The 27997-nt window shown below is 46.3% G+C and overlaps 1 protein-coding gene across 1 annotated transcript; it reads left to right on the forward strand.

The window, feature by feature from the left end:
* Nucleotides 1–695: 695 nt before the first annotated feature.
* On the forward strand, nucleotides 696–27997 carry LOC146075696 (tetratricopeptide repeat protein 39A-like). The gene is made up of 18 exons (XM_083185183.1): nucleotides 696–845; nucleotides 9331–9432; nucleotides 10310–10441; nucleotides 11773–11828; nucleotides 16099–16166; nucleotides 16370–16434; nucleotides 16744–16843; nucleotides 17667–17732; nucleotides 18116–18224; nucleotides 18424–18491; nucleotides 20906–20965; nucleotides 22107–22268; nucleotides 23930–24021; nucleotides 24110–24230; nucleotides 25577–25688; nucleotides 26468–26582; nucleotides 26679–26795; nucleotides 27247–27997. Exons 1-18 carry the CDS (start codon nucleotides 817–819, stop codon nucleotides 27362–27364), a joined length of 1692 nt encoding a protein of 563 aa, XP_083041309.1. The 5' UTR covers nucleotides 696–816; the 3' UTR covers nucleotides 27365–27997.

Consider the following 27997-nt stretch of genomic DNA (forward strand, 5'->3'; position numbering starts at 1 on the left):
TGAAAGGGTCTACCCGGGATTTCACTCCAGGATCCCAAGCACCCGCAGTTAACCTGGATATCCAAAATCCCGGGCCAGGATCAAACCCCATCGAAGGAAGTATGTCTGAAAGGGGTATTATAGAGATATATACACATTACATACATCCCTGTGTGTATTATATATAGAGCTATAATTACATATATCCCTATGTGTATTATATAGATAGCTATACACATTACATATATCCCTATGTGTATTATATAGATAGCTATACACATTACATATATCCCTGTGTGTATTATATAGAGAGCTATACACATTACATATATCCCTGTGTGTATTATAGAGAGCTATATACACATTACACATAACCCTGTGTGTAATAAAAAGAGAGAGAGCTGTATACACATTACACATAACCCTGTGTGTATTATAGAGAGAGCTATACACATTACATTTATCCCTGTGTGTATTATAGAGAGAGCTATACAAATTACACATAACCCTGTGTGTAATAAATGTACACACACACACACTATACATTACTCAGTGCTGTATACACAGTACACACGTGTTATAGGCAGAGCTGGGGAATGTATGCAGCCGTTTCCTAGCAGCCGTCAATGATGCATTGCAAATACCGCACAGACACAATAGTAAATAGCCCTCACTGAGTGGAGTAGGCGGAGTTACCGGTTTACGCGCGTGCACGTCAAGCGGGCGGGGCTTCCGTGACATTTGCCATCTGACAGGTGTGTATGGGCGTGGCTTTTAATCGCCCCTCCCCAGTACAGGTGTCAGTGGGCGGAGACTCGCAGTCGGTCCGGGAGCAGCATGAGCCAGGTGACGGATCCTCAGGACAGGTAATATGTGTATTTTATATGTATGGTTTGTCCGGCGGGTTCCGGTTAACGCACAGCAGCCGCTCACTGCTCCCATATGGCTGTATTATTGTCTCACTCCACTGACAGCTTCATACCTCCCAACATGACCCTCTCCAGGAGGGACACATTGACTTACCTCTTAATGCCATCACCCGTGTTCAAACACCTTTCTTCTGAAATAACCTGTAAAATAGCAGTCATAGATTATGAGGGAAGTCCAGAAAAAGAGCATTGTGTCCTGGAGTGGGTCATGTTGGGAGGTATGCAGCTTGTACCTAACACCTCGAATACCCAGATGCAGCCCCCCCCCCCCCCCCCCCACACACAAGCTGCACAACGCCTACCTGCGTTAGGGCAGAAGACGCACACTGCCCACCTGCTCCGGGCAGAAGCCACTCACCCCTATCCTGCATCATGCAGCAGCTGCACACACACTCTCCATCTGCACCAGGCAGAAGGTGCACAAGCCGCACAACGCCTACCTGCGTCAGGCAGAAACCGCATACTGCCCACCTATGCCGGGCAGAAGATGCACACCCCTATCCTGCATCTGGCAGCAGCCGCACACACTCCCAATCTGCACCGGGCAAAAGCTGCACCACCCCCTGCGCAAGGGCAGAAGCCACACACTGCCCACTTGTGCCTGACAGAAGCCGGCCACCCCCATCTTGCGCCAGGCTGGGGCCGCGGGCCCCCATCCTGCGCCAGGAGGAAGCCTAAACCCTCCCGCTTCAGGCAGAAGCAGCACACCCACATACTGCGTCAGGCAGGAGCGCACACACTAATATGTCTAATACAGAGGTGAATAATTAATAATAATAATAATAATAATAATTAGGCTGTTTGTTCCTCTTCTATCCCTCCTGATGCTTCCTAACTGTTTATTTGCCATGCTTCTCACATAACAGCCTGTCAGAGATACACCGCAGCAATTTACTCCACACCCAGACTTGTATGTACATAAGGCTGACACAGTACAGACATGTGACACAGGACTGCATTGTATATTTAAGAGCAGCTCTTACAGGTGTGGAATTACTAAGAGGCTAACGCTGCTCCTCACCTCTACAGGGGGGATTCAAGAGTTTGCGCAATAGATGGCACATTATGGAGCAATTCAATTGTTGCTTCATTCAGGTGTGAACATCTGCCATCTCTGCCATTACTGTCATGTTGTTCCGTCATTTTGACACGCTAGACACCCAGAGACCTGTAAAGCTGGTATTGGCGAATGGGAAAAGCTGAGTAAATGTTTATTTTGTTTACATTGTGTGATGATAGCAGCGCGCTCCAGTATTGTTAGCTATGCACGAGATGGGCTTTTTATTGTTTAAGAACGCTGTGTTCCACATGTTTCATGTAAGCCCATGGGGGGTTGCGGCTTATGTCTGACCCAGGTGGGGGATGAAGCTTGGATGTACCTCCTATTACAGTACAGTAAATATACACAGATCGAATGGGTACGTATGCGCGTATTCGTACCCATTCAGGCGCAAGCGGAACCCTTGTGGTGCCATATAGCTGGTCCTCGTTGCAGAAATAAAAATCAAATGGGTTCCCCTGTATTCCTCAGTCCGCTGGAGCCGGGTATTTGTTTTTGGGTTTTGTTTTTTTGATCCCTGGATGCTACATGGACTGAAGAGGACGTGATCTTCCCCGTATGGGATGTGAGTATGATTTATATTCACATGTACCTATGTGGATTCTATGGGCAAGAGGACAGACCTATGTTTGACCCCATATGTAATGTTATTGTTACAGGTGTATGTGTGTTTGTGGGTTATTGGTTCTGTAGATGAACTGCAAGTCTCAGCAGGCCTATTACTGCCCTGCATGCTGGTTCTCCAAGTCCCAGATTGAATACAGAACCCAATATCTATTTTTAAACAATTAGCCCGGCGTCAACAGCCCAGGTCGTGGGTCCCCTGGAGGAGGGCCCTTTTATTGGGGAGGTCCCCACTCCCCAGGGACCCGGCCCAGGCTGACCAGCCAGGGTGCTCATGCTTTGGCTGGGGGCCCTTTTTTTGGGGAGGTCCCCACTCCCCAGGGACCCAGCCCAGGCTGACCAGCCAGGGTGCTCATGCTATGGCTGGGGGCCCTTTTATTGGAGTGGTCCCCACTCCCCAGGGACCCGGCCCAGGCTGACCAGCCAGGGTGCTCATGCTTTGGCTGGGGGACCTTATGTAAAAAGTGTCCCCCGGCTGTGGCATGACCCCGCTGGCTGTTTGAGCCCAGTGCTGATTTCCGAAACACTGCGGACCCCTACTCCTTTTGTCCCTCCTATTTTGGGATCCAGGATCGAGGCAAGAGCCTGGTGCTGGTTATAGAAATACAGGGAGACCTGTATTTCTGCAACCAGGACCTGACTGACATGTGCAATGCTTCAGTCTTGTCCTTATTTGGTTGCCAGGAAACTCAGCAGCCAAATATGAATAACTTCACCATAAGAAAATAGGAATCCGGAGATTACGGCAGCTTTGCACAAGAGCTTGCTTCCTTCTTCAAGGACAAGATTGATAAAATCCATGATGGAATGGCTTGCCCTTCTTCAGCCAGTGACTTGCTTACTTTCTTTTCCTGAGCCCTTTGCCACTTCTCATTTGACCCCATAAGTGAGGATAAAGTATACACACTCCTCATCCTCCTACTCCACTAACGCTCCTCTTGATCCTAGACCCTTACAAGTCAGTAAAGCTCTGTCTCCTGTGCTTATCTCAAGCTTAACTAAAATCTGTAACCTACCTCTCTCTCTCTCTCTCTCTCTCTCTCTCTCTCTCTCTCTCTCTCTCTCTCTCTCTCTCTCTCTCTCTCTCTCTCTCTCTCTCTCTCTCTCTCTCTTTCTCTCTCTCCTGGTATCTTTCCTTCTCTATTCAAGCATGTACTTACTGTATTACTCCCATTCTAAAAATACACAATTCTGATCCAAACTGTCTCTCTAACTACTGTCCTATCTCTCAGCTCCCATGCCTCTCCAAGCTACTTGAGAGACTTGCCTACATTCGCCTCATACATTTTTTGACTCCTACAACTTATTGGACTCACTTCAGTCAGGCTTTCACTCTCAACACTCCACAGAGACTGCATTGACTAAAGTAGTCAATGATCTGCCCACTGCTAAATCTAAAGGCCACTTCTTATTCTTCTAGATCTCTCAGCTGCCTTTTACACTGTCGACCACTCTCTTCTCATACAAACACTACAATGCCTAGGTCTTCAGAACACAGCCCTTTCCTTCGGTCTCTTCCTACTTAACTAATCGCTGTTTCAGTGTTCGCTTCTCTGATTCTACCTCCTCCTCTCTACCTCTGTCCGTTGGAGTACCACAAGGTTCAGTCTTAGGTCCTCTGCTTTTCTCAATCTATACTTCCTCACTTTGGAAACTAATCAACTCTTTTGGATGTCCGTATCATCTGTACGCTGATGATACTCAAATCTATCTATCCTCCCCGGAATTGTCACCATCAGTATTGCTCCGTGTCTCTGAATGTCTTTCTGCCATTTCATCTTGGATGTCATCTCGCCCTTAACCTCAACATTTCCAAAACAGAATTAATTATATACCCACCAGCCAAGAGTAATTACCAACCTGATATCTCTATCACTGTTATCATTGTATCAACATATCCAAAATGTATCCGTACCTTACACAAGACACTGCAAAAACTCTAATCCATGCACTCATTATATCACACATTGATTATTGCAATAACCTCCTTACCGGTCTTCCTAAGACAGTGATGGCTAACCTTGACACTCCAGCTGTTGTTGAACTACACATCCCAGCATGCCCTGCTACATTTTTACTATTTAGCCATTAGTGTTCATTCTAGCACCCGCCATATTTGAAAATCCATGCAGTTCCTCTTCCCTGCCTGGGGTGTCGCTGTCTGCTTTAGTGCTTCTATCACAGTGTGGTCTGTACATCAGCACTTTTATGCAAACCAGACCTGTGCTAAAAACACCACAGAAGACAGTGACACACCCCAGGCAGGGAAGAGGAACTGCATGGGGTTTCAAATATGGCGGGTGCTAGAATGAACACTAGCCATGCTAAAACTGATTCAGGGCATGCTGGGATGTGTAGTCCAACAACAGCTGGAGTGTCAAGGTTAGATATCACTGTCCTAAGAAAAGACTCTCACCAGTACATTCCATTATGAATGCAGCTCCAAGGCTGATCTTCCTGGCTAGACGTTCATCTTCTGCTGATTTGCTCTGTCAGTCCCTCCATTGGTTGTCAATATAAATACTTCTACTTACATACAAAGCCATTACTCTGACTACACCGACTTATATCTCTTCACTTATCTCAAAACATGTCCCCACCCGACCTCTCCGCTCTGCACACACAAGATCTGTGTCTCTCATCCACACTCATTACTTGCTCCCACTTACACTTGCAGGATTTTTGTCGGGCAGCACCCACCCTATGAAATGCCCTTCCACACACATTAAGACTATCCTCTAGCCTCCAACCTTTCAAGGGTTCCCTAAAAACTCACCTCTTCATGGAAGCTTATCAATATTCAGGAACCCCCACACAACCTCCAGTAGCATTCATATCTAATTGCATCCCATCAGGACTGTCTAGTAATATGGTGGGACTGCCCAGGGGTGGATCCAGGATAAAATGACAGGGGGGGGCACCATGATAAAAGAGGGTTTAGGTGGGGGAGGGCCAGTGTTAGTGGTGCCAGTGTACATGCTAAGAGAGCGGCAGAGAGAAGGTGGCAATGGGATTAAAAATAGGCCCTGGCATTTAAAGTACGCGGGCCCACCATGGCAACAAAAGTGAAGGATGTAGTTGTGCGCGCGCCGAAGGCGCGCTCTGGAAAAGGGGGTGTGGTCACTCAACAGGGGGCATGTCCTTGAGTGTAGTGTACAACACCATATACAACTTCTACACATTATGCAACAAAATACTAGACCCCATTATACTTGCCCCTTACACATGATGCCAAATGGATTGAGCCAAAATTCAAACGATGCCACACGGATTGAGCCAAAATTTACATAATAACACACGGATTGAGCCAAAAATTCACATAATGCCAAATGGATTGAGCCAAAATTCACATAATGCCAAATGGATTAAGCCAAAATTCACATAATGCCAAATGGATTGAGACAAAATTCACATAATGCCACATGGATTGAGACAAAATTCACATAATGCCACATGGATTGAGCCAAAATTCACATAATGCCACATGGATTGAGCCAAAATTCACATAATGCCACATGGATTGAGCCAAAATTCACATAATGCCACATGGATTGAGCCAAAATTCACATAATGCCACACGGATTGAGCCAAAATTCACATATTGCCACACGGATTGAGCCAGAATTCACATAATGCCACACGGATTGAGACAAAATTCACATATTGCCACACGGATTGAGCCAGAATTCACATAATGCCACACAGATTAAGACAAAATTCACAATACGCTTCATAAACAGGGACATTGTCCACCAAAGGCGACAGGTAAACATTTACACCATAATGTCCATTGCACGTTAAGTTACACGGCATGATGTCCATTATGTATTATGCCAAACACCATAATGCCTATTAAAAATTATGCTACATACAGTAAGTGCTGCTTATCTACATGCTCATTGCCAAGGGTTCCATGCTCACTGCCAGAGGTTCCATGCTCGTTGCCATGTGGGATTACATGCTCATTGCCAACGGGGAATACATGCTCGTGGTAAATGGGGGACAGCCGCCGCCAGGCAGAAGTGATAGCCACTGACAGTGGCAGAGCCTGGCTGTATTCCGAGCACTGCAGGTCCCAGCTATTTGAAATAATACCCATTTTACACCAGAAAATGCATTCCCAGGTCGGCCCCTTTTACACCAGCCTAGTCCCTGCATTTTCTGGTGTGAGGGGGAGAGAAAACCACCCCTTCCCCCCCCCCGCCCCCCTTTAACCAGTTATCTCATTTAACCGGCTATATCTTCGGAACTAACTGACCCATTTATATGAGACAAGTATCATATTGAAGAACTTTTGAGTGGGCTTTGAATGATTTTGGTCCAGTAAAACTGGAACGTTTGGTTCCAGAGTAATCTGCCCTCAAAGAACATGAACAGCCATGAAATTACATTTCAAAAATAAAAAAATCGATTTACACGCTATATCTCTGGAACCGATTGACGATATGGACCATCCTGGTATCATATTGAAGGCCCAGCGATTTGGAATTGAATGAGATCAACCACAATGTGGGGGAACTGGCAGCCGTCGGAACCGGGTGGGGGTCGGAATTGACGGGTCCCATATTATCCTATGGGGAAAAAATGTTACAGCTTTGCCAGGCAATATCTCTGGTTCCCGGGGGGCTAGAGACATAGGGCTGGGCTCGTTGGAAAGCCCTGGTCCTCAGCTACAAAATGAATGATGGGGGGCACGTGCCCAGGTGCCCCCCCCCCCCCTGAATCCGCCACTTGGACTGCCATGCTATGGAATTCTATCCTTATGTAACCCTCCTATTCTCCCTATAGATTGTAAGCTTGCGAGCAGGGTCCTCCTACCTCCATGTCTGTTTGTATCTACCCAGTTTGTTTACTCACTGTTGTTTTCAATTGTAAAGCGTAACTGAATATGCTGCACTATATAAGAAACTGTAAATAAATGGTTACAGTATCCCAGCTCTGTGTTGGCTAGGACAACCAACACGGGGGTGTGCAGGGTGTGTTCTTTCCCCATTCCTCTTTTCTATCTACACCAATGACTGCACCTCGGACACCTCAGTAAAGCTCCTCATTCGCAGATGACACCACGCTGATAGGCCTCATCACAGAATGTGACAAGTCTGCCTATAGATGGAGGTCACGTGGCTGATCTCCTGGTGCAGCAAGTACAATCTACTGCTAAACCAATCAAAACCCGTGGCAATGATCGTCAATTTCAGGAAAACCCATCACTCTCATCTACCACTCGTTATTGAGGACAGCGTTGCAACTATGGTCGATTCCTTCAAATTCTTCGGCTCCACGATAGCCAGGGAACTAAGACGGGGACCTAATATCGATAGTATTGTAGGAAAGGCCCAACCGAGGCTATACTTTCCCCGTCAACTAAGGAAGCTCAAATTGCCACAGGAGCTTCTCATACTCTTCTACACAGCGATCGTCCTGTCAGTTCTACGTTCCTCAATAATCATCTGGTTCTGCTCGGCCTCGGCTCAAGATAAACATACACTACAACGCAGCAGAGAAAATCACAGGCACAAACCTCCCTGCAGTTGGGGACATCTACCATGCCCGGGCACTGAAACGAGCAGGCAAGATCATTGAGGACGCGTCCCACCCTGCGAATAACCTGTTCAGGAGGCTACCGTCTGGTAAACGGTTCAGCTAAAGGCCTACTAGGCACAGGAACAGTTTTTTCCCCCCAGACAGCAATCCTACTCAATTCCTCATTAGTCAAATACTCACTAGTCAATCCCCCCCCCCCCCCCCGACCACACAGTCATCTAATTATAAGTGCTCCATCCACATATCGCGCAAAGTATACACTGTATTATATTGTATTGTACTATATGTATTGTATTGTTCTGTTTGTCACAATGAGCGGAAACAAATTCCTGTGTATTATGCATGTTGTATGGATACACCTGCCAATAAACTGATTCTTCTATATATTATGACTGTTGTATTGTAATTTGCTGTCAGAGTAACTGAGGTCTTGGGTATCTCGGAGCTGAAGTGTAATAATGACTTTTCATTAATAATTTGTTTCCCTAGCAAACATTTATAGTAGCCGACTCCACCAATAGCAAACACTGCTGCTCCAAAGTACAGCGTGACACCCACCTGAGTGTTTTTAGTGAATCACAGGGACTCAGAGGGGCGGAAATTGTTTAAATTGGGTGTTTTTTATGTAGATACATTTAAATATAATACAATTCATCATGTGTATCAATAAGCAATAAGGTGTACAAACAAGGCTCTCATCATTAGGAATGTGCCGGACGAACATAGTAGAAGGTTTGGTAGGAGGAGATTTTGGCCTGGATGGAGTAGGGATGACCATCGACCATCGATGATTTAAAATTATCGATGGTTTGTGGCCGATGTCGAATACTTTTGCCATCGATGTTGGAGTACCAGATGGTTTCTCTACATCGATGGCAAAGGAGAAGCGATGTTTCCTTTTTTATTTTTTTCCTAGGTGCTCTGCCCCCCGACACCCGGAAGTCCCGCCCCCGTGTTCTGATTGGCCCACGAGCCATTCAGTCAAATATAATGGATGACCATCGATAGCTAAAACTATCGATGGTTATCCATCAAATAGTTTGCCACTATCTATGGATGAGTGCAGAATTGCCGTCGATGGCAACCATCAATGGCGTCTGCACCGATGGCCGTCCCTAGGATGGAGTTTAGGGGATCCGTGCATGTTTCATCACATGACTGATCATTGGATTGGGATTCTGGTGTGTTTTGTAGGTCTGATCTGGACCTGTCCCGGGATCTTAGTGACTGTATGGATGCGTTTAATCTGTTTTTGGACAACCGGTTTAATGAAAGCCTAGATCTCTTGCAGCCCAGGTAAGAGACAACTCCGGAGCTAAAGTGGGATCCCACCTTCTGTTGATGCTGTTATCTGCAGTATTCCTGTCGTTATCCAGCCTTGTGTGTTGCCTAATACAGAAAACCTATGAATGTTGCTTCTGGCAGATGCTATACCTGCAAGAATGAAGCGCACAGAACAAATTCAGAAAAGTGAAGTTGAACAGTTTAATGTTTTTGCTATTTATCTGAATATTGCATGTGGCGGCCATTTTGTATCTAGCTTCCACATTAATTTGCATTTGAACTAGGCCGTGTTCAGAAGTCTGTTGTTCAGAGCAGGAGGTAGCAGCAGTTTGATCCATCCCGCTCCCTGTACATCCAGTACAGATAGTGGAGTAGTGAGAATCCTGGAAATCTGGATGGAATTATTAGAAAGCATCTTCTACAATAAAAGGCTGACACTGCTTCTCACCTCTATGGGGAGAGTTCAAGTATCTTGAGCACCAGAGGCCACTAGATAGCGCTGCCATTCTTATGTTGTTCCATCATATTGACAGGCTGACTACTAGTAATTCAGAAATAGGAAACCAGAAGTTCTGAAAAGGCCATAAAAAAAAAAAACTTGGTACTTGTGTAGTTTCACAGCGCCAGCATGGCTACTTCCGGGTGTACGCTCGCCACGAAATATGTCCAAAAAAGTAACTTAACTCCATGCCAACATGGATAGTTCATACTATCCATGTTGGCATGGAGTTGATTTTAAATAGTGTGGCGAGCGTAGCGAGCCACCGAGCCCGCAGCGTGGGCAAGCGAAGCGAGCCCCGCCGTAAAACTACACAAGTACCGTGAACTTGTATGGGACCAATATTTCTGTATGTTTGGTGATATATATTACATCTTTCCTTACCTGCAGGGCTAAAGCCAGTATGTACCATGGGCTTGTATATGGCACTATCCTGGAAATGCAAGCCATGATGACGTTTGAGCATGATGATATCATCAATGCTGGACAGATGATGAGGCAAGCACAAGAAACATGTCAGAGGTAAGGAGCCAGAGTCCAGCAAATATGAGTTTAGCAAGACCTATCACACTTATACACAGTCTATATGGAGTGCTGCTATTTTCTCTCCTACATGCATGTCTATATGGAGTGCTGCAACTCTGCTGCTATCTCACACGTCTGTTCATATGGAGTGCTGCTGTTATCTCACCCACACGCATGTCTTTATGGAGTGCTGCTACTCTGCTCCTATCTGTCCCACACGCATGTCCATATGGAGCGCTGCTTTTATCTCTCCCACTCGCATGTCCATATGGAGTGCTGCTGTTATCTCTCCCACATGCATGTCCATATGGAGTGCTGCTGTTCTCTCTCCCACATGCATGTCCATATGAAGTGCTGCTGTTATCTCTCCCACACGCATGTCCATATGGAATGCTGCTACTCTGCCCCTATCTCTCCACATGCATGTCCATATGGAGTGCTGCTGTTATCTCTCCCACACGCATGTCCATATGGAGTGCTGCTGTTCTCTCCCACACGCATGTCCATATGGAGTGCTGCTTTTATCTCTCCCACACGCATGTCCATATGCAGTGCTGCTGTTATCTCTCCCACACACATGTATTTATGGAGTGCTGCTACTCTGCCCTTATCTCTCCCACACGCGTGTCCATATGGAGCGCTGCTGTTATCTCTCCCACACGTGTGTCCATATGGAGCGCTGCTGCTATCTCTCCCACACGTGTGTCCATATGGAGCGCTGCTGCTATCTCTCCCACACGTGTGTCCATATGGAGCGCTGCTGCTATCTCTCTCACACGCGTGTCCATATGGAGCGCTGCTGTTATCTCTCCCACACGTGTGTCCATATGGAGCGCTGCTGTTATCTCTCCCACACGTGTGTCCATATGGAGCGCTGCTGCTATCTCTCCCACACGTGTGTCCATATGGAGCGCTGCTGTTATCTCTCCCACACGCGTGTCCATATGGAGCGCTGCTGTTATCTCTCCCACACGTGTGTCCATATGGAGCGCTGCTGTTATCTCTCCCACACGTGTGTCCATATGGAGCGCTGCTGCTATCTCTCCCACACGCAGTTATATTTCTCTCAGCACCTTTTTTCCTCACTTTCCCCGTTACCTGCTCTTTTGTTTCCTAATCCTCTGCCCTCCTCCTCTGCCCTCCGGCAGCTCTGTGTACACAGGCTGCTGATCAGTGACGGTGCCAGGACAGGAATTAGTCTCTCATCTGATTCACAGAATCAGTATATCTCTATGTACTGTACATGCTTTGGGTTGTTACATGCAGTAGGTATATGTACTGTATATGCGTTGGGTTGTCACATACATGTAACGTGTCTTCTCCCGCAGGTTTAGGAGGAAAACGTCCCTCATTAATAGGCCTGGGGCCGAATCTTTTACAGAAGGTGAGATCCGTGTTCCAGTAGAAAAAAAATGTGATTCTCTGTAATGGGATGCAATTGGCAGGTCAACCGTAAGTAGATTGACCACCGTTGGTCGACGCATGGAAAAGGTCAACATTCATTAGGTTGACAGGGTAAAAAGGTTGGCACATACAATAGGAAGCTGTGGAAAAGGTCGATATGAGTTTTTCATGTTTTTTTCCCCCCAGAACAGGTGTTTTTTTCATACTTGACTATCCAAGTGGACATACTGTAGAGGAAGACTATATTAGTGTGCCCCAAAGCATAGCGAGCGAACGCGGTACACTTATAAGGTGTCCATGTCCAGTCAACATGGACACCCAAAGAAGAACACGTCGACCTATTGCTTGTGTCACCCTGTGAATCTAAGCCATGTCAACCTTTTTACTTTGTAGCCCTATGGCCTGTCGATTAATGGGGGTGGTCCTCCTATTGACTGTCGACCTTTTAATTGGGTTGACCCTATGACCCATACCCCTCTGTACTGAGCACATGCATACTCTGTAAGGAACATACTGATGACCGGCGGTCAGAATACAGATGCTGACATCCCGAAGTAGGGAATCATGACGGGTCACTGGTCAGTCACCCTCCCCTTGTACCCCCAACCTTTCCTTCTAGCAACCAAACCTAACATCCCTCCCCCTCCCACAGCCTGACCCTAACCCTCCCAACTAGTGCCGAAACCTATCCCACGCACCCTGCCACCAATAGTGCCATTGCTTTTAATGTGGGAGATCTGGTGTCATCGCTTATAATGCGGGAGATCTGGTGTCATTGCTTATAATGTGGGAGATCTGGTGTCATCGCTTATAATGCGGGAGATCTGGTGTCATTGCTTATAATGTGGGAGATCTGGGGCGAAATGTAATAGGGTGCGTTTTTTTAGACTAAAAAAAAATCGCACCAAATCGCACCTTTAAAAATCGCGTTTTTTGCCGCGAATTCGCATATGTAATGAGATGCGAATTAGCGGCAAAAAATGTGATTTGCCGCGATTTCCAGTCATGAAAATGTGCGCATTTTCAGTCATGAAAATGTGCGCATTTTCATATATGCGATTTTGGGTAAAAAAATAAAATTAAAAAAAAAACGGCGTGGGGTCCCCCCTCCAGAGCATAACCAGCCCCGGGCTGAAAGAGCCGGTCCTGGTTTCATAAAATCACAGGAACAAACAAGTTGGGGTTCCGTGCATTTTATAAAACCAGCACCAGGCTCAAGGGCCGGTCCTGGTTCCCAAAATACGGGGGACAAAATGACTAGGGGTCCCCCGTATTTCAAGAACCAGCACCGGGCCCAACCAGCCAGCAGGGTAATGCCACAGCCGGGGGGAGACTTTTTATACAAGTCCCCCCGGCCAAAGCATTTAGCCCTCTGACCGGTCAGCATGGGCAGGGGTCCTGGGGGAGTGGGGACCCCCCCAAAGAAGGGGTCCCCCCCCTCCAGAACTTACCAGCCCATGCTGAAGCCCGGGGCTGTCCTCGATGCCCCTGGGCGGTGGGCATCGAGCTGATATTTGGTGTAAAAAAATAGATAAACTATTGTTTTTTACTGTGGCACTACAAGTGCCAGCAAGCCTCCCCAGCAAGCTGGGACTTGGAGAACCACAAGTCCCAGCCTGCTGGGCATTAAAGGGCCCGCTGGCACTTGTAGTTCCACAGTTAAAAAAATAGTGCACAAAACACACTGACACACATTTTAAATAAAACTTTAATACACACATTACACACATACTAATACTTACCTATCTTCTTCCCGTAGGTAGCCCTGGTCCTGATGTCCTCCGGTCCTGTGTCGGCGTTCCTCTTCATGTCGACGTCCTTCTTGAAGTCGACGTCCCTGTCGGCGATGGCGTCCGGTGTCCGGGTCCGACGAAATCCATGGAGGAAGCTGTGGAAGGAAACCATACTCACCTGTCCCAGCGCGACGTAGTCCAGGTAAGGGTCTTGGAAAAAAAACAAACCGACACCCGAATCCAAGCGGACACGACGGAGACGCACGTGTGTTTGTTTACATCGTGCGGCTCCGCCTCCCGAATGCCGCTATTGGCCGCCTTGCGGCCTAGCGGCTCCTGATTGGCCGCTAGGCCGCAAGGCGGCCAATAGCGGCATTCGGGAGGCGGAGCCGCACGATGTAAACACCGTGCGTCTCCGTCGTGTCCGCTTGGATTCGGGTGTCGGTTTGTTTTTTTTCCAAGACCCTTACCTGGACTACGTCGCGCTGGGACAGGTGAGTATGGTTTCCTTCCACAGCTTCCTCCATGGATTTCGTCGGACCCGGACACCGGACGCCATCGCCGACAGGGACGTCGACTTCAAGAAGGACGTCGACATGAAGAGGAACGCCGACACAGGACCGGAGGACATCAGGACCAGGGCTACCTACGGGAAGAAGATAGGTAAGTATTAGTATGTGTGTAATGTGTGTATTAAAGTTTTATTTAAAATGTGTGTCAGTGTGTTTTGTGCACTATTTTTTTAACTGTGGAACTACAAGTGCCAGCGGGCCCTTTAATGCCCAGCAGGCTGGGACTTGTGGTTCTCCAAGTCCCAGCTTGCTGGGGAGGCTTGCTGGCACTTGTAGTGCCACAGTAAAAAACAATAGTTTATCTATTTTTTTACACCAAATATCAGCTCGATGCCCACCGCCCAGGGGCATCGAGGACAGCCCCGGGCTTCAGCATGGGCTGGTAAGTTCTGGAGGGGGGGGACCCCTTCATTGGGGGGGTCCCCACTTCCCCAGGACCCCTGCCCATGCTGACCAGCCAGGGGGTTAATGCTTTGGCCGGGGGGACTTGTATAAAAAGTCTCCCCCCGGCTGTGGCATTACCCTGCTGGCTGGTTGTGTCCGGTGCTGGTTCTTAAAATACGGGGGACCCCTAGTCATTTTGTCCCCCGTATTTTGGGAACCAGCGCCGGACCTTGAGCCTGGTGCTGGTTTTATAAAATCCAGGGAACCCCAACTTGATTGTTCCTTTGATTTTATGATACCAGCACCGGCTTTTTGAGCCCGGGGCTGGTTATGCTTAGGGGGGGGACCGCACGCTGTTTTTTTTCTTTTTTTTTGTTTTAACTATTTTTTTACAACAGAACCATGCACAGATCTCAATGATCTGTGCATGTTTCTGATAAAAGCGCCAGGCAGAACCTGGTCTATTTTTTTTGCGATTTTTAGTAAGCTTTACTAAAAATCGCAACCCATTAAATATGCGACTTCTATCGTTTTTAATGGGAAAACATCTGGATGCGATTTTTAGTCTAACTAAAAATCGCACCTTTAAAAAATGCGATTTTTCCCGCAAATCGCACCCTATAAAATATGCGATTTTCGGAAAATGGCCGAAAACGGCATATTTTGCGGGAAAAATCGCAAAAAAAAAAAAAAACGCCTCCCATTACATTTCGCCCCTGGTGTCATCGCTTATAATGCGGGAGATCTGGTGTCATTGCTTATAATGTGGGAGATCTGGTGTCATTGCTTATAATGCGGGAGATCTGGTGTCATTGCTTATAATGTGGGAGATCTGGTGTCATCGCTTATAATGTGGGAGATCTGGTAACATCGCTTATAATGTGGGAGATCTGGTGTCATCGCTTATAATGCGGGAGATCTGGTGACATCGCTTATAATGTGGGCGATCTGGTGACATTTCTTATAATGTGAGGGATCTGTGTCTTCGTTAAAAGGGGGTTATTCAGTAAGGATCTCAAAAACAAAATCTTTCTGTACTGGACAAACCCATGTGCACTGCAGGTGGGGCAGATGTAACCTGTTCAGAGAGAGTTACATTTGGGTGGGGTGTGTTCAAACTTAAATCTAAATGGCAGTGTAAAAATAAAGCAGACAGTATTTATTCTGCACAGAAACAAAATAACTCCCCCCACATCTGCACATGTCACATCTGCCCCACCTGCTGTGCAGAATGGTTTTGTCCATTAGAGAAAGATTTTGCTTTTGATATCTTAATGAATAACCCACATAGTGTGGGAGATCTGGTGTCCTTCTACATGTGAACTATCACATGTGATCCCGTTCCCCGCTGCCAATGGTCGAAGGTTGGACGTGCTCATTGTCCCACATACAGTATGTTAAGTGATGTCATACACTATATGAAGGCAACATGTGGTTCACTTGCTTTTACGGAACTACAAGTTCCAGGGAGAGCAGGGCATGCTGGACCATGTAGTTCCACCCTTTGATCTCTGCACTGTATAGCAATGTGCTCATCCGCGACCTGTCTTTGACGTTGCAGTGGAGTTACACGCGGAGATTTGCTATGCAGAGTGCTTACTACAAAGAGCCGCTCTCATCTTCCTGCAGGTAACCGCCTTTTATTTACATCATTTGAGAAAAGTTCCCATATATCTGAATCAAAATAATTGTATTTCATATTGACCTCATTCTTATACAAAGCCCTGTGTGGGTGATACTGATTGGTGTGATAACCGAGGTGACGGCCACAGGCTGTTCCTTGTGTGACTGAGGTGTACCCGAAACATCCATCTCTTTCCTCCCATCCTCAGGACGAGAACATGATCAACTTCATCAAAGGTGGAATGAAGGTACGGAGCAGCTATCTCATCTATCGGTGAGTCCCGCCTTTGTGTTCTGCCATGAAACTAGCGTCTCACAGTATATCTCTACAGGGGAGCCCCTTGCACCTTATCCCCTATGGAATTCACCAACCTGGCCAGTAAGACTAGTTATCTCCTGAAATACTCTGTGCCACCATTGTCATTGTAATGCTCTGATTGGCTACAGTTTGTCTAAGCCTTCTTTTATTAAATGGTGACACAAGGGCATACGGCGGATGAAGCAATTAGTACTGTAGGTGCCTTGGTTAAACACACATCGCAAAAAGGACTTTTCCCACAGCAATTTCTGTTCCTGTTTCCAGGGAGCTGAGTAATTTGCTGCAGTCTAATGGCTTCCAGAAGGGGGAGTGCCACGCCCACCTTCAGGGAGGCATCTCATTGGGCGTTGGAGCTTTCAATCTGGTGAGTTACCTCTGCATAATATGGGGGGAGGTGGTTGTCTAGCTCCATCCTGAACAGTAGGGGGCATCTTTCCTGTTATTCATCTCATAACTCCCGGTCTGTTTAGTAGATTACCGCTCCCGACACATTATTATTACTCTCTTATGCTGATCTTTATGGGGCCAATTCAGAGTTGGGTGCAAGATCCGCAATTATTCCAGGACGCCTTACTCTGAACCCGACCCATCAGAGACCTTCTCCTCAGCCATGTTTGCTCAGTTAGACCCGCTGTCAATGTGTTATCTAATGCATCCTCGCTGTGTTACCTCACCGCCCTGTTATGACGCTATGATGTTAATGGTTCTCTTTGCTGCCCAAGGAGTGACCGTTCAAGGTAAATGTTTTTGTATTTATTTTATATTACAGCATATCAGTGTTGTTAGCGAGTATTGCTTTACTTATTTATGTCGATCAATCACGTCACACAAACACCCCTAAGCCCATCACCAACCTTATCTGTGTCTCATTAGCGGGGATGGTAACGGAACACGTACACGCTAAGATCACTGATGGAACCAGTTACTGCAATACCTGTTATGCCTGAATGGGTTCATGGTTGTAAAAGAGCTCCCCCTACTGGTGGCGATGATGCATACCATAGTTATTCTGTGCCCAAAAATGTTAAGAAAAAAGGTAACTCTGCACATCAGGGTTTGTACTAAACACACACACACACACACACACACACCCATGTGCCTAGCGAGCACATCTCAGGCAGAATGGACCCCCGTGTGTATGATTATATCACCCAGCTATATTACACACTGTCCTTTCTCTCCCGCAGACGTTGTCTCTCTTCCCACCGCGGATACTGAAGTTGCTGGAATTCGTTGGCTTCTCCGGAGATAAGGTCTTCTCACATCTTACTGTTCTTTATTTCCTCCTTACACAATGGCGAATGAGTATGTGCACAATAGTGATATTGCCACATGTAACAGTGTCATGGGCTAGAACAGGCATGTCCAACGTTGGCCCCCCAGATGTTTTGAAACTACACATCCCAGCATGCTTTGCCACAGTTTTGCTATTAGAGAATGCTAAAACTATTGCAAAGCATGCTGGGATGTGTAGTTTCAAAACATCTGGAGGGCCAACGTTGGACATGCCTGGGCTAGAATGTCATTTCCTGTGGTGGGAAAATCTCATCCCGTGGCTCCGTAGATGCCCTGTTACACCTTATACCAAATAACAGCAAACCCGTGTTCTCCAATAACCCTCTCCTTCCCTCCGTAGGACTATGGGCTTTCCCAGCTGCAAGAAGGGGCCTTGTCCTACAACCTCCGCTCCCTGCTGTGTACAATGCTCCTGCTCTGTTATTACACCTTCCTGAGCTTCATCCTGGGTGAGAACCTCTGGCGTTGTAGGTCTGCTTTATACTGGGCTCCTGGCTGCATCCGTACTATAAGATAAGCTGTCAGATCTCGGCCCCTAGAGGCCAAACTGTAAATGTGGAGCACAGTCCTATAGCGTTCCCTAGTATATGTTACCACACGCTTCTGCCACCTACACTAAACTCTGTCTCCTTCATGTCATGGCTGCAGGTATTGGTGATGAAGATGTCACCGAAGCAGATGACCTGCTCCAACCCTACCTCAGCCGCTATCCTAAGGTGAGCAAAAGTCTCCTAAAGTTGTCAGTGCATACATGTGCACCATTAGCTAAGCCATGGTCTGTGCAGAGGGCTGCCCATACATAGGAGTGTGCTTGTGAGGAGGAGAGGGATCTAGGTGTCACTATCTCAGGGGACTTAAAGGCAGGTAGGCAATGTAACAAAGCAATGAAGAAGGCAAGTCAGATGCTTGGTTGCATAGGGAGAGGTATCAGCAGTAGAAAGAAAGAAGTAATAATGCCACTGTATAGGTTATGGGTACAACCTCATCTAGAGTATTGTGTTAAGTTCTGGAGGCCATATCTCCAGAAGGATATAAATACATTAGAGACTGTACAAAGAAGGCCAACTAAAATGGTGCATGGCCTACATCACAAAATGTACCAGGAAAGACTAAAACCTCTCAGTATTTATAGTTTTTAGCAGAGGAAAGAAAGGGGGGACATAATATAGACTGTCACATATAGCAAGGGTTGTATCAAGGTCCAGGAGGTAAACCTTCTTCAAATGAAGAGAATTACTAGAACACAAGACTGGAGAGAGGTTCAGTGAGAAATGTAAGGAAATTACTTCACAGAAAGGATATCCGTGCAAGAAACTAAGGGTGAGATTTAATAGAATGCGAGATTCAGAAAGTGAGAGATTTGGTGAGAAATCTCCAGGTTTTTTAAAGCGGCAATCCTTTACATTTCAAAATCAAACTGGTTTAGCAGTGTAAATGATTGCCGCTTTAAAAAAAACCCTGGAGATTTCTCACCAAATCTCTCACTTTCTGATTCTCTAATTCTATTAAATCTCACCCTAAGGATCAAATAGGGTTTGAGGTTACTATTAGGTATTCTATGTTTTATGATGTCATTACCCAACCAGACTTAGGGGGTTATTCTGGTTCGTACGTTATTAACGTACGCTGGCGGATCTGTTTTTTTTTTTTTTTTTTTGATCTGCGCATGCGTACCTTCCGCAATGCGCAGGCGCGGCGACTTCACAACGCTCACGGACGGGTCTTTCCGTGCGAAAAAACCTGTCCGCAAGAGTACGGTCATTGTGGGCGGCATAGGGGTGTGTTGAGGGGAGCGGCCAAAATGAGGGAAACTGGGCGTAAACATGGGCGTACACGGGGGTGTGCACAAAAAATGTACGGTGCTACTACCGCTCGATCGGCGAAAGCACCGTGCATTTCGGACACAAAACAGGCGGCCGCCACCGACACCTCCAGACCACCCCTACAGATACCGCATGAGAGCGGACGCCTGGGTCTGTTAATTAACGCTGATTACTGGTCAAACACATACACCTGAATGTAATAAGCAATGCTGCAGTCTATTAAGTCCAAACCATTATTTCACTACCTGCAAGCCACACACAGCACTCAAACACATTGGAAGCTTATCTTTCTACACTTCTCTACATGTAAAGGTTGGTTTCATTTAAGGTTAGAATCATTTTAAGACCTGCTTATATATGCCAAGGTAGGTATTTTGTAACCATTTACACACATTCAGTAAGTGTTTTCATATACTTTAAACAGCAGCACACTCAATCTACACAAGTCGACATGTGTCAACCTTTTCACTCTTATACAAACATAGTTTTTTTAATTATGATAACAATACATAAACCACATCTAACAGCTACAAGGATGTTTCAGCAATGTTTTAAGGCCATGGCCACTATTTAGTTAAAATTTATTTTTATTAGGCTGTTCATTAAGGTAGACAATTGAGGTAATAGAAAACAATAATTGATGAACAATTAGAATAATTAATTTAATTGGCTTAATCATAGTTGAAAGGCTAGATTAGCAGGGCAATATATGTGAAGGGTATGCCAGCGTGCACGGACGTACTCTCACGATCGGTGACATACGCTGAGTTTTCCATTGAAAACAGGCGAGATCCGTCCGTGCAAGGTGGCAAACACTCAGATAGCCGTAAGATGTCGGTGTGAAAACGGACGAGACCCTTCCGTAAACGGTGGCGTACGCTCAAGTGTACGCCACTCCCCTTTGTCGGTGTTTGTGACAGTCCGTATGCGGATGTTTTGTGGGTGGACTTTCGCTCAACGTCCGCGTACGGGAAACGTACGGTGATACGGAACGTACGTACGTTTGGTCGGCCGAACCAGAATAAGGTCCTAAGTGCTTTCCTTGCAGCATTAGGTCTGGTTGGGTAATGACATCTATCTATACAGGCTAGTCAGCAAGCCCACAGAAATATGACCCATTGTGCCACACCGCATGTGCGAACCAGATGGGGCCAAGTTCCCAGTTTTTGCTGTATGGTTATTTGCAGCTGACCATAGATGGTGAATGTGGCTGGTGAGAAGACGTAGGCGTTAGCGGGGTGTGGCTGCCATGCCTTCCCTCACCGGTACTCCTCCATTTAACTGGATGATGCTTTCTTTCTCCTCAGAGTGCCATATTTCTGTTCTTTGCCGGAAGAATCGAGGAGATTAAAGGCAACATTGATGAGGTGAGAATCTGGGGTCCCAGCCGTGTTTAGTCCGTCTCCTCTTCCGGTCTACAGTAACTAGGTCGACATGGGTCTAGGTCAACATGACATTAGGTTGACACTAGCGTTAGGTCGACAGTCAAAAGCTCGACATGGGGTTTTCCACTGTTTTTTTGAGCCGACGTGCCGACAGGCGGTGTTTCATGCTCTACCATCCACTAGGGCGTGGTGGGAGAATAAAATAGTGTGCCCGAAGCATAACGAGCGATGCGAGGGGATGCGTTGCACTTTAAACTGTGTCCATGTTGACTGTGTCAACATTCCAGTCAAAAAACAGAGAAAAACCCCACGTCAACCTTTCAACTGTCGACCTAGCCCATGTCGACCTAACGCTAGTGTCGACCTAGATCCATGTCGACATAGTGGTGTCGACCTTGACCCACGTCGACCTTGACCCATGTCGACCTAGGTGTGTCGACCCAATGCTTGTCGACCCAGAAAATGGGCGGTTACCACCGCTAAACGGGGACTTCCTGTCAATCAAGTGGTGAGGGGATTGTGGGAAAAGTAATCGTAGATTTCTGTCACTGTTTGGCCTTGCACACACGTGCTACAACCTGTGTGTTAATCGATCAGCTTGCGAAGGCGCACAACAGTGATTAGCTCTGAATAACCCCCTATATTTTAGGCCTATATCATTGGAAAATCTATGTGATAGGCGCAGTATCTATTACCATACAGCATGCAGTACTCCTGGTATGTATTCATATGGCACACCGGCCATTCCTGTGCTTTGTATACTTAATATGACATTTATACCAGCATACTGAGAGTATGAACACTGTATTACTGCCACTGACTGCCACATATATACACCTACTACAGTAGCTGAACATTGCTAATGACTTCTAAAAAAAAAACAGACCGGAATGAATTATTTCTGCAGATACTGGTACACAGAGGGACTGTACACTGGTACACTTGAAACTACAAGTCCCATCAGGCCTTGCCAGAGTTTTGCTATTAGGGACTGCTAAAACTATGGCAAGGCATGATGGGATGTGTAGGGCTGCAGGTTGGGTATGCCTCATTTACAGTGGCATTTTTCATTCTAACACTGTCCACCCGGATGTTAATGCTCGTGCTGTTGTTCTTCTGACAGGCCGTCCGCTGGTTCGAGGCTGGTTGCTCAGCTCAGCAGTCATGGAAGCAGTTCCACCATATGTGTTACTGGGAGCTGATGTGGTGCTTTGCCTATAAGGGGATGTGGAAAGTGGCCTATTTCTATGCAGATCTCCTGTGGAAAGAAAACCGCTGGTCAAAGGTGACCCCCAGATTCTCAGCTTCCTCTCAGTCACAGTCTCATGTCCCCTCACTGTGGCCCAGAAACACCATCACAACATACTGTACCCCATTATTATCTGTCCCCCTCTTACTGGTGGCTTCTAATCAATGCTCTAATCTCACATACGTTTCTGCTGGTCAGCCATGTGTTCCAGTTCATAGAACACAGCAGATCCTGGTATATAACAGACATAATCAGCATAGAACGCGGCAGATCCTGGTATATAACAGACATAATCAGCATAGAACGAGGCAGATCCTGGTATATAACAAACATAATCAGCATAGAACACGGCAGATCCTGGTATATAATAGACATAATCAGCATAGAACACGGCAGATCCTGGTATATAATAAACATAATCAGCATAGAACGCGGCAGATCCTGGTATATAACAGACATAATCAGCATAGAACGCGGCAGATCCTGGTATATAACAGACATAATCAGCATAGAACGCGGCAGATCCTGGTATATAACAGACATAATCAGCATAGAACGCGGCAGATCCTGGTATATAATCAGCGTAGAACGCGGCAGATCCTGGTATATAACAGACATAATCAGCGTAGAACGCGGCAGATCCTGGTATATAACAGACATAATCAGCGTAGAACGCGGCAGATCCTGGTATATAACAGACATAATCAGCGTAGAACGCGGCAGATCCCGGTATATAACAGACATAATCAGCATAGAACGCGGCAGATCCTGGTATATAACAGACATAATCAGCATAGCCTGATTGTATAAATACATGGATGAAGGGCACAGGAAAGGTTGAAGCAGGGTGTGTATGGAGGTTACGGTATGCTAGGCCGACCATGTCTATGTCGACATTCATTAGCTTGACACCCTATGATCGACAGTCAGTAGGTCGACACCACTGAATAGTCGACATACTCGGTCCACAGGTTCTAAATGTCGACACACGCTTTAGGTCGACAATGGGAAGATCAATGTTCAAAAGGTCGACAGTTTTTAATTATTTTTTTTTTCCTGAATGTCAACACAGTTGACATGGACACTAAAAAAGTGCACCACGCCCCTCGCATGACTCGCTGCGCTCGGCACGCTATTTTATTCTCCTGCCAGTGGATGGTTGGGCATGAAATACCACCTGTTGGCACATGTTGGACCAAAAATACATGAAAAACTCATGTTGACCATGAGTATGTCAACCATTCAGTGGTGTCAACCTAATGAATGTCGACGTACCAACCACACTCCTCTCAGGCCTCCTATAATAACCTAAGGATGTTTCTAGTCCCTCTGCAGCAGATGTACCTAGCCATGGAGAGAAAAAGTACCAGCCAATCAGCTCCTGTCATTTTTTCAAACACCGCCAGTTAGATGCTGATTGGCTGGTACCTTGGGGTAGATATATAAAGCAGTCTTAAGGGAGGAGAAGTGGCCCATGGCAACCAATCAGCAGTGAAATAACAAATATAATTAGCATAATATAAAATTATGCAGAGCAGCTGATTGGTTGCCATGGGCCACTTCTCCTCTGGCTCACTTCTCCTCCCTTATCGTACATCTACCCCCTTATTTCTCTCCCATTTCTCACTCTCCAAGGCTTAATACAGCTCCCCCTCTGTCTGTTTAATGCTCACACTGCTCCTCCTTGGTTCCCCCAGGCTATGTACATGTACATGAAAGCGGCCTTCCTCAGCATGATGCCCGCTGAGGAATCTCGGCCTTTCGGTGAGACTGAGGTGGAACTGTTCAGGTACGGACTTGGAAGCAGCGAGTTCCATCGGTGAGATGTGGGGAGGAATAAGCTGTAATAGGTACCATTAACAATCTCCTCTCCACAGACTCGTGCCTACCTTAAAACAGAAGATCGCTGGAAAATCTCCACCCACTGAAAAATACGCCATCAGGAAGGCGAAGAGATATCTGGCCAAGGATCCCGTCAGCTTACCCGTTCCTGCACTGGTGCGTGAGTACAAGTTCTGGAAATGTTACTGGTGTTAAACGTACATCTTAACTTATGCTATTGGTAGCAGTGAATACACCGAAATGAATAAATTCCTTATGTATTATCTGGGCTCCCATGCTAAATGCACCCCATTTTTTTCATACCCCTACTATCCAACTACGCATGGAGTTGATTTTATATAGTGTGGCGAGCGCACGCGTATAACTTCACAGGTATATGCGTCCCCTCCCGGGGCTCGCCACGCTTCGGGCTCGGTGGCTCGCTGCGCTCGCCACACTTTATATTCTCCACACCGACGTGGATAGTAGGGGAATGAAAAGGTCGGAGGACGTGCACATTATAATGGCACAAGACCGACGCGATGCTCCCGATTTCAATGTTAAAAATTATTTTAACATTGAAGCCTATGGAAAAATCGCGGGCATCGCGTCGGGGGCAATGTTAATGGTCGCGACCGACGCGATGCCCGCGATTTCGCCTTTGCCGGGAAAATGGACCTGATTTCAAAGGAAATCTGGTCCATCGCGGGCATCGTGTACCTTAACTTTAAGGTACACGATGCCCGCGATTGTGGCCGTGCTAGGAAACAAGTACCTACAACTCTCTCAGATTTGGTTAAGGTGCCCATAGACGCTCCGATGCGGCAGTGTCCGTTTCATACTTTGAGATGCGCGCTCCCGCGGTATCTCATCGTACAGTACAAAAAGTATGTGCTGCACTTTTTGTACATGCTTTTCATCGCATCACATTGCATGCACAAGGCATGCGATGCGTGCTATTTAAGCACAAAACGGACGCCCGCATCGGAGCGTCTATGGGCACCTTTACATGTGGGCTGTGTGTTTTTGTTGTACTTCTATGGTGGTTGTTTGTTTTCATATTGTCTATTGTGGACTATAATACACTATAAAGCTGTGTACACATAGATATATTACTCAGTGTCTCCTGTACATCAGCGACCAGAGATGTTCACTGATGAACAGGAGACTCTGCTGGGGGGAAGAGGCAGGGAAACAAGCTCCTGCGACCAGCGACCATCATGGGCTGCACACGGGAGCGCGTACCTGGCGATTTATCGCCGACAGCAATAACAAATCACTGGCAATATGGTCGCTCAGCGACCATATTGCCAGCGATATGTGCTGAAATCGCACCCGTGTGTACACAGCATAAGAGTCACACACTGTCCCGGAGGATGATTGAGATAAGAAGCCCAATAATGACAGCCTGCTGGGATTTGGTTAAGGTGCATAGTTGATAAGTATCGGACCAGAAGAGGAAAAGAGAAAGTGTTTTCCCCAACTACCAATCACCATCCTCTGTCTCCTCTCTCTCCCCGCAGGAGATGATGTATCTGTGGAACGGGTTCTCTGTATTGGGAAAAGACGCGCAGTTGACCGAGAACACCCTGAATGTACTTTGTGTGGCTGAGAACCGCCTGCTTCAAGAGCCAGGTAATTATTGCTCCGGCTCAAACCATTAACCAATTCCAAATCAACAAAGAGCGGTCCACATGTTCCTATTCATGTATGCTATAACACTGTGGTAATTCTTTAGTATGGGTTTTAGGTTTGCTTGCATTACATCAAATTCATATTTTATTGTGCAAAAGATGTTAAGTCTTGTCATTGGTGTCCGGGATATATATTTGGACAATAAGCCTCTTATATCATTTGTGCACTTACTTTGGGAGCACTTTGCCATTTATCTACATTATTATTTTATTTTACATTTCTTCAGTCACATCCTCATTTATATAAATCGCACAATTCAATCTTTTGTCATATCCAGGATTCAAACCCAAGACCTTCCATATTGCAGCCAGACACCTTACTCGTGTAATTAATTGTTCCTGTGTGGAGGAAGTATGATAGTATTTTAAAATATGTGCCTAAATCATGGTGTGCGTGTGTGTGACTGGAGGTGCTTAGGGACAGGAGAGGGGGTGGATGGGGGAGGCCAGGTGATGCTACTGATTATACAGGAGGAAGTTGCATGTGAAGTTGAATGAAGAGATGTCATGGGTTGACGTGAACAAGGCCCCATCAACTGTGGAGATGCCGGCAATGGCAGATTTGTGTACATGTGTAGGACGGTGCTGCCTAAATGATAAAGCACATGTATACAATCCTACACATATACAATATGGCGTACACTGAATGTGACAGCAGCGGCGGTAACTACAGTGCAATAGTTATATCTAGAACCTACATCCAGCTGTCTCTCCTTGCAGCCAATGAGTACCAGGATGATGACCACTGCTCCATCCTCCTCCTGAAAGGTTTGTGTCTAAAACATCAGGGACACTTGTCACAAGCGGAGCAATGCTTCACTTTCATCTACCAGAGGTAAGATGTCCGTGACCCAAAATTCTGCTTTTGCTTTGTCACCCCTGCTGCACTGCAAGGTGAGCTTGGTCTGACTTCCAGGCTTTGTCTCCGCAGTGAGAAGAAGATAAAGTTTGACAACCATTTGGTACCCAACTCACTGTTGGAGCTGAGCCTTCTGTACATGCAGCAACGCAGGGCCGAAGACGCCATCCCTCTGCTCCGACGTGCCAAGTATGTACCCTCTACAGCAGTGATGTGTTAGCAGCAGGGCAAGCGCTGCCTCTGCAGAAGTCCATGGCAGCGGTGGGGGTGGCGGGGAGGGGTTTGCGGGGGTGGAATGGTCAGCGCTGCATACCGGCCTGCGATCATAGCGCCCCTGTCATGTAGCACACACCGGCTCCTTCATACATTGGGGAGAAGCGGTATTTATGTACAAGGTGATAATACAGCAGCCAATCAGCTCCAATATGTAAATTGTCAGTTAGAGGCTGATTGGCTGGAGCATAGCCAATCAACTCCCAACTGTTATTTTCAAACACAGTTGATTGGCTGGTCCTTTATCTCCAGTTTATCTCTTCTCCAGGCTTAATACATCTGCCCCAATGTTTTTATGGGGATACACTTCTCCAAGCTTCATACATTTACCCCGTAATACATTGTCCCGGTCCTCTCCCCCCTTTAGGAACAATTACAAGAACTACTCCATGGAATCACGCACCCTCTTCAGGATTCACGCTGTGCTGTCCAAGCTCAATGCCCCCGACTCGGAGGAAAACAGCACGGACGGCACCCACCTCTAATGCCATTATTTATGTGTAACTGTTCATGTGAGAGTGTAGTGTGTGAAAACACCTAGGTATAAATGTACTAAAGCTTCTAAAAGTCAAAAGTGGGGATGTTGCCCATAGCAACCAATCAAATCTTTTCTGTTTCTAGGATGCAATAGAAAAATTATAGAATCTGGTTGCTATGGGAACATCCCCACTTTTGACTTTTAGAAGTCAATTGACCTCCTAGATGGGGGAAAATGAAAGTAAAGGATGGTGTTGCAGCAGCCAATCAGATTATCTGTCATTTGTCTAGCAGATTAAAAAAAATGAAGTGTCCTCTGATTGGTCGCTGTGGTTACAGTACAGTTTGTATTTACAGCTCTCTGCATAACTGTCAGAAATGTCCGGTAATGATTTCAATGCACTTTATTAGCAAAGTGACCTTTATAATTGCTTTTAATAACCATTCATTGGTAACAGACAATTGCATACATGTATAATTAATATTAAACCACAGACATTTGAGCAAAGTTTCTGTAATTTATCTGTTGTAGTTTCCAATTACCCAGCATGTCCCACGGCAGGCTGAGTATTGGCTGCATGTAATATTATTTAATAGCATTATTGGTTGTTAGCGCAATAAATTATAGGTTTTTTTTTTTT

Source organism: Crinia signifera, chromosome 4, assembly GCF_055691185.1.
Source record: "Crinia signifera chromosome 4, ASM5569118v1, whole genome shotgun sequence".
In the NCBI taxonomy this organism is placed as follows: domain Eukaryota; kingdom Metazoa; phylum Chordata; class Amphibia; order Anura; family Myobatrachidae; genus Crinia; species Crinia signifera.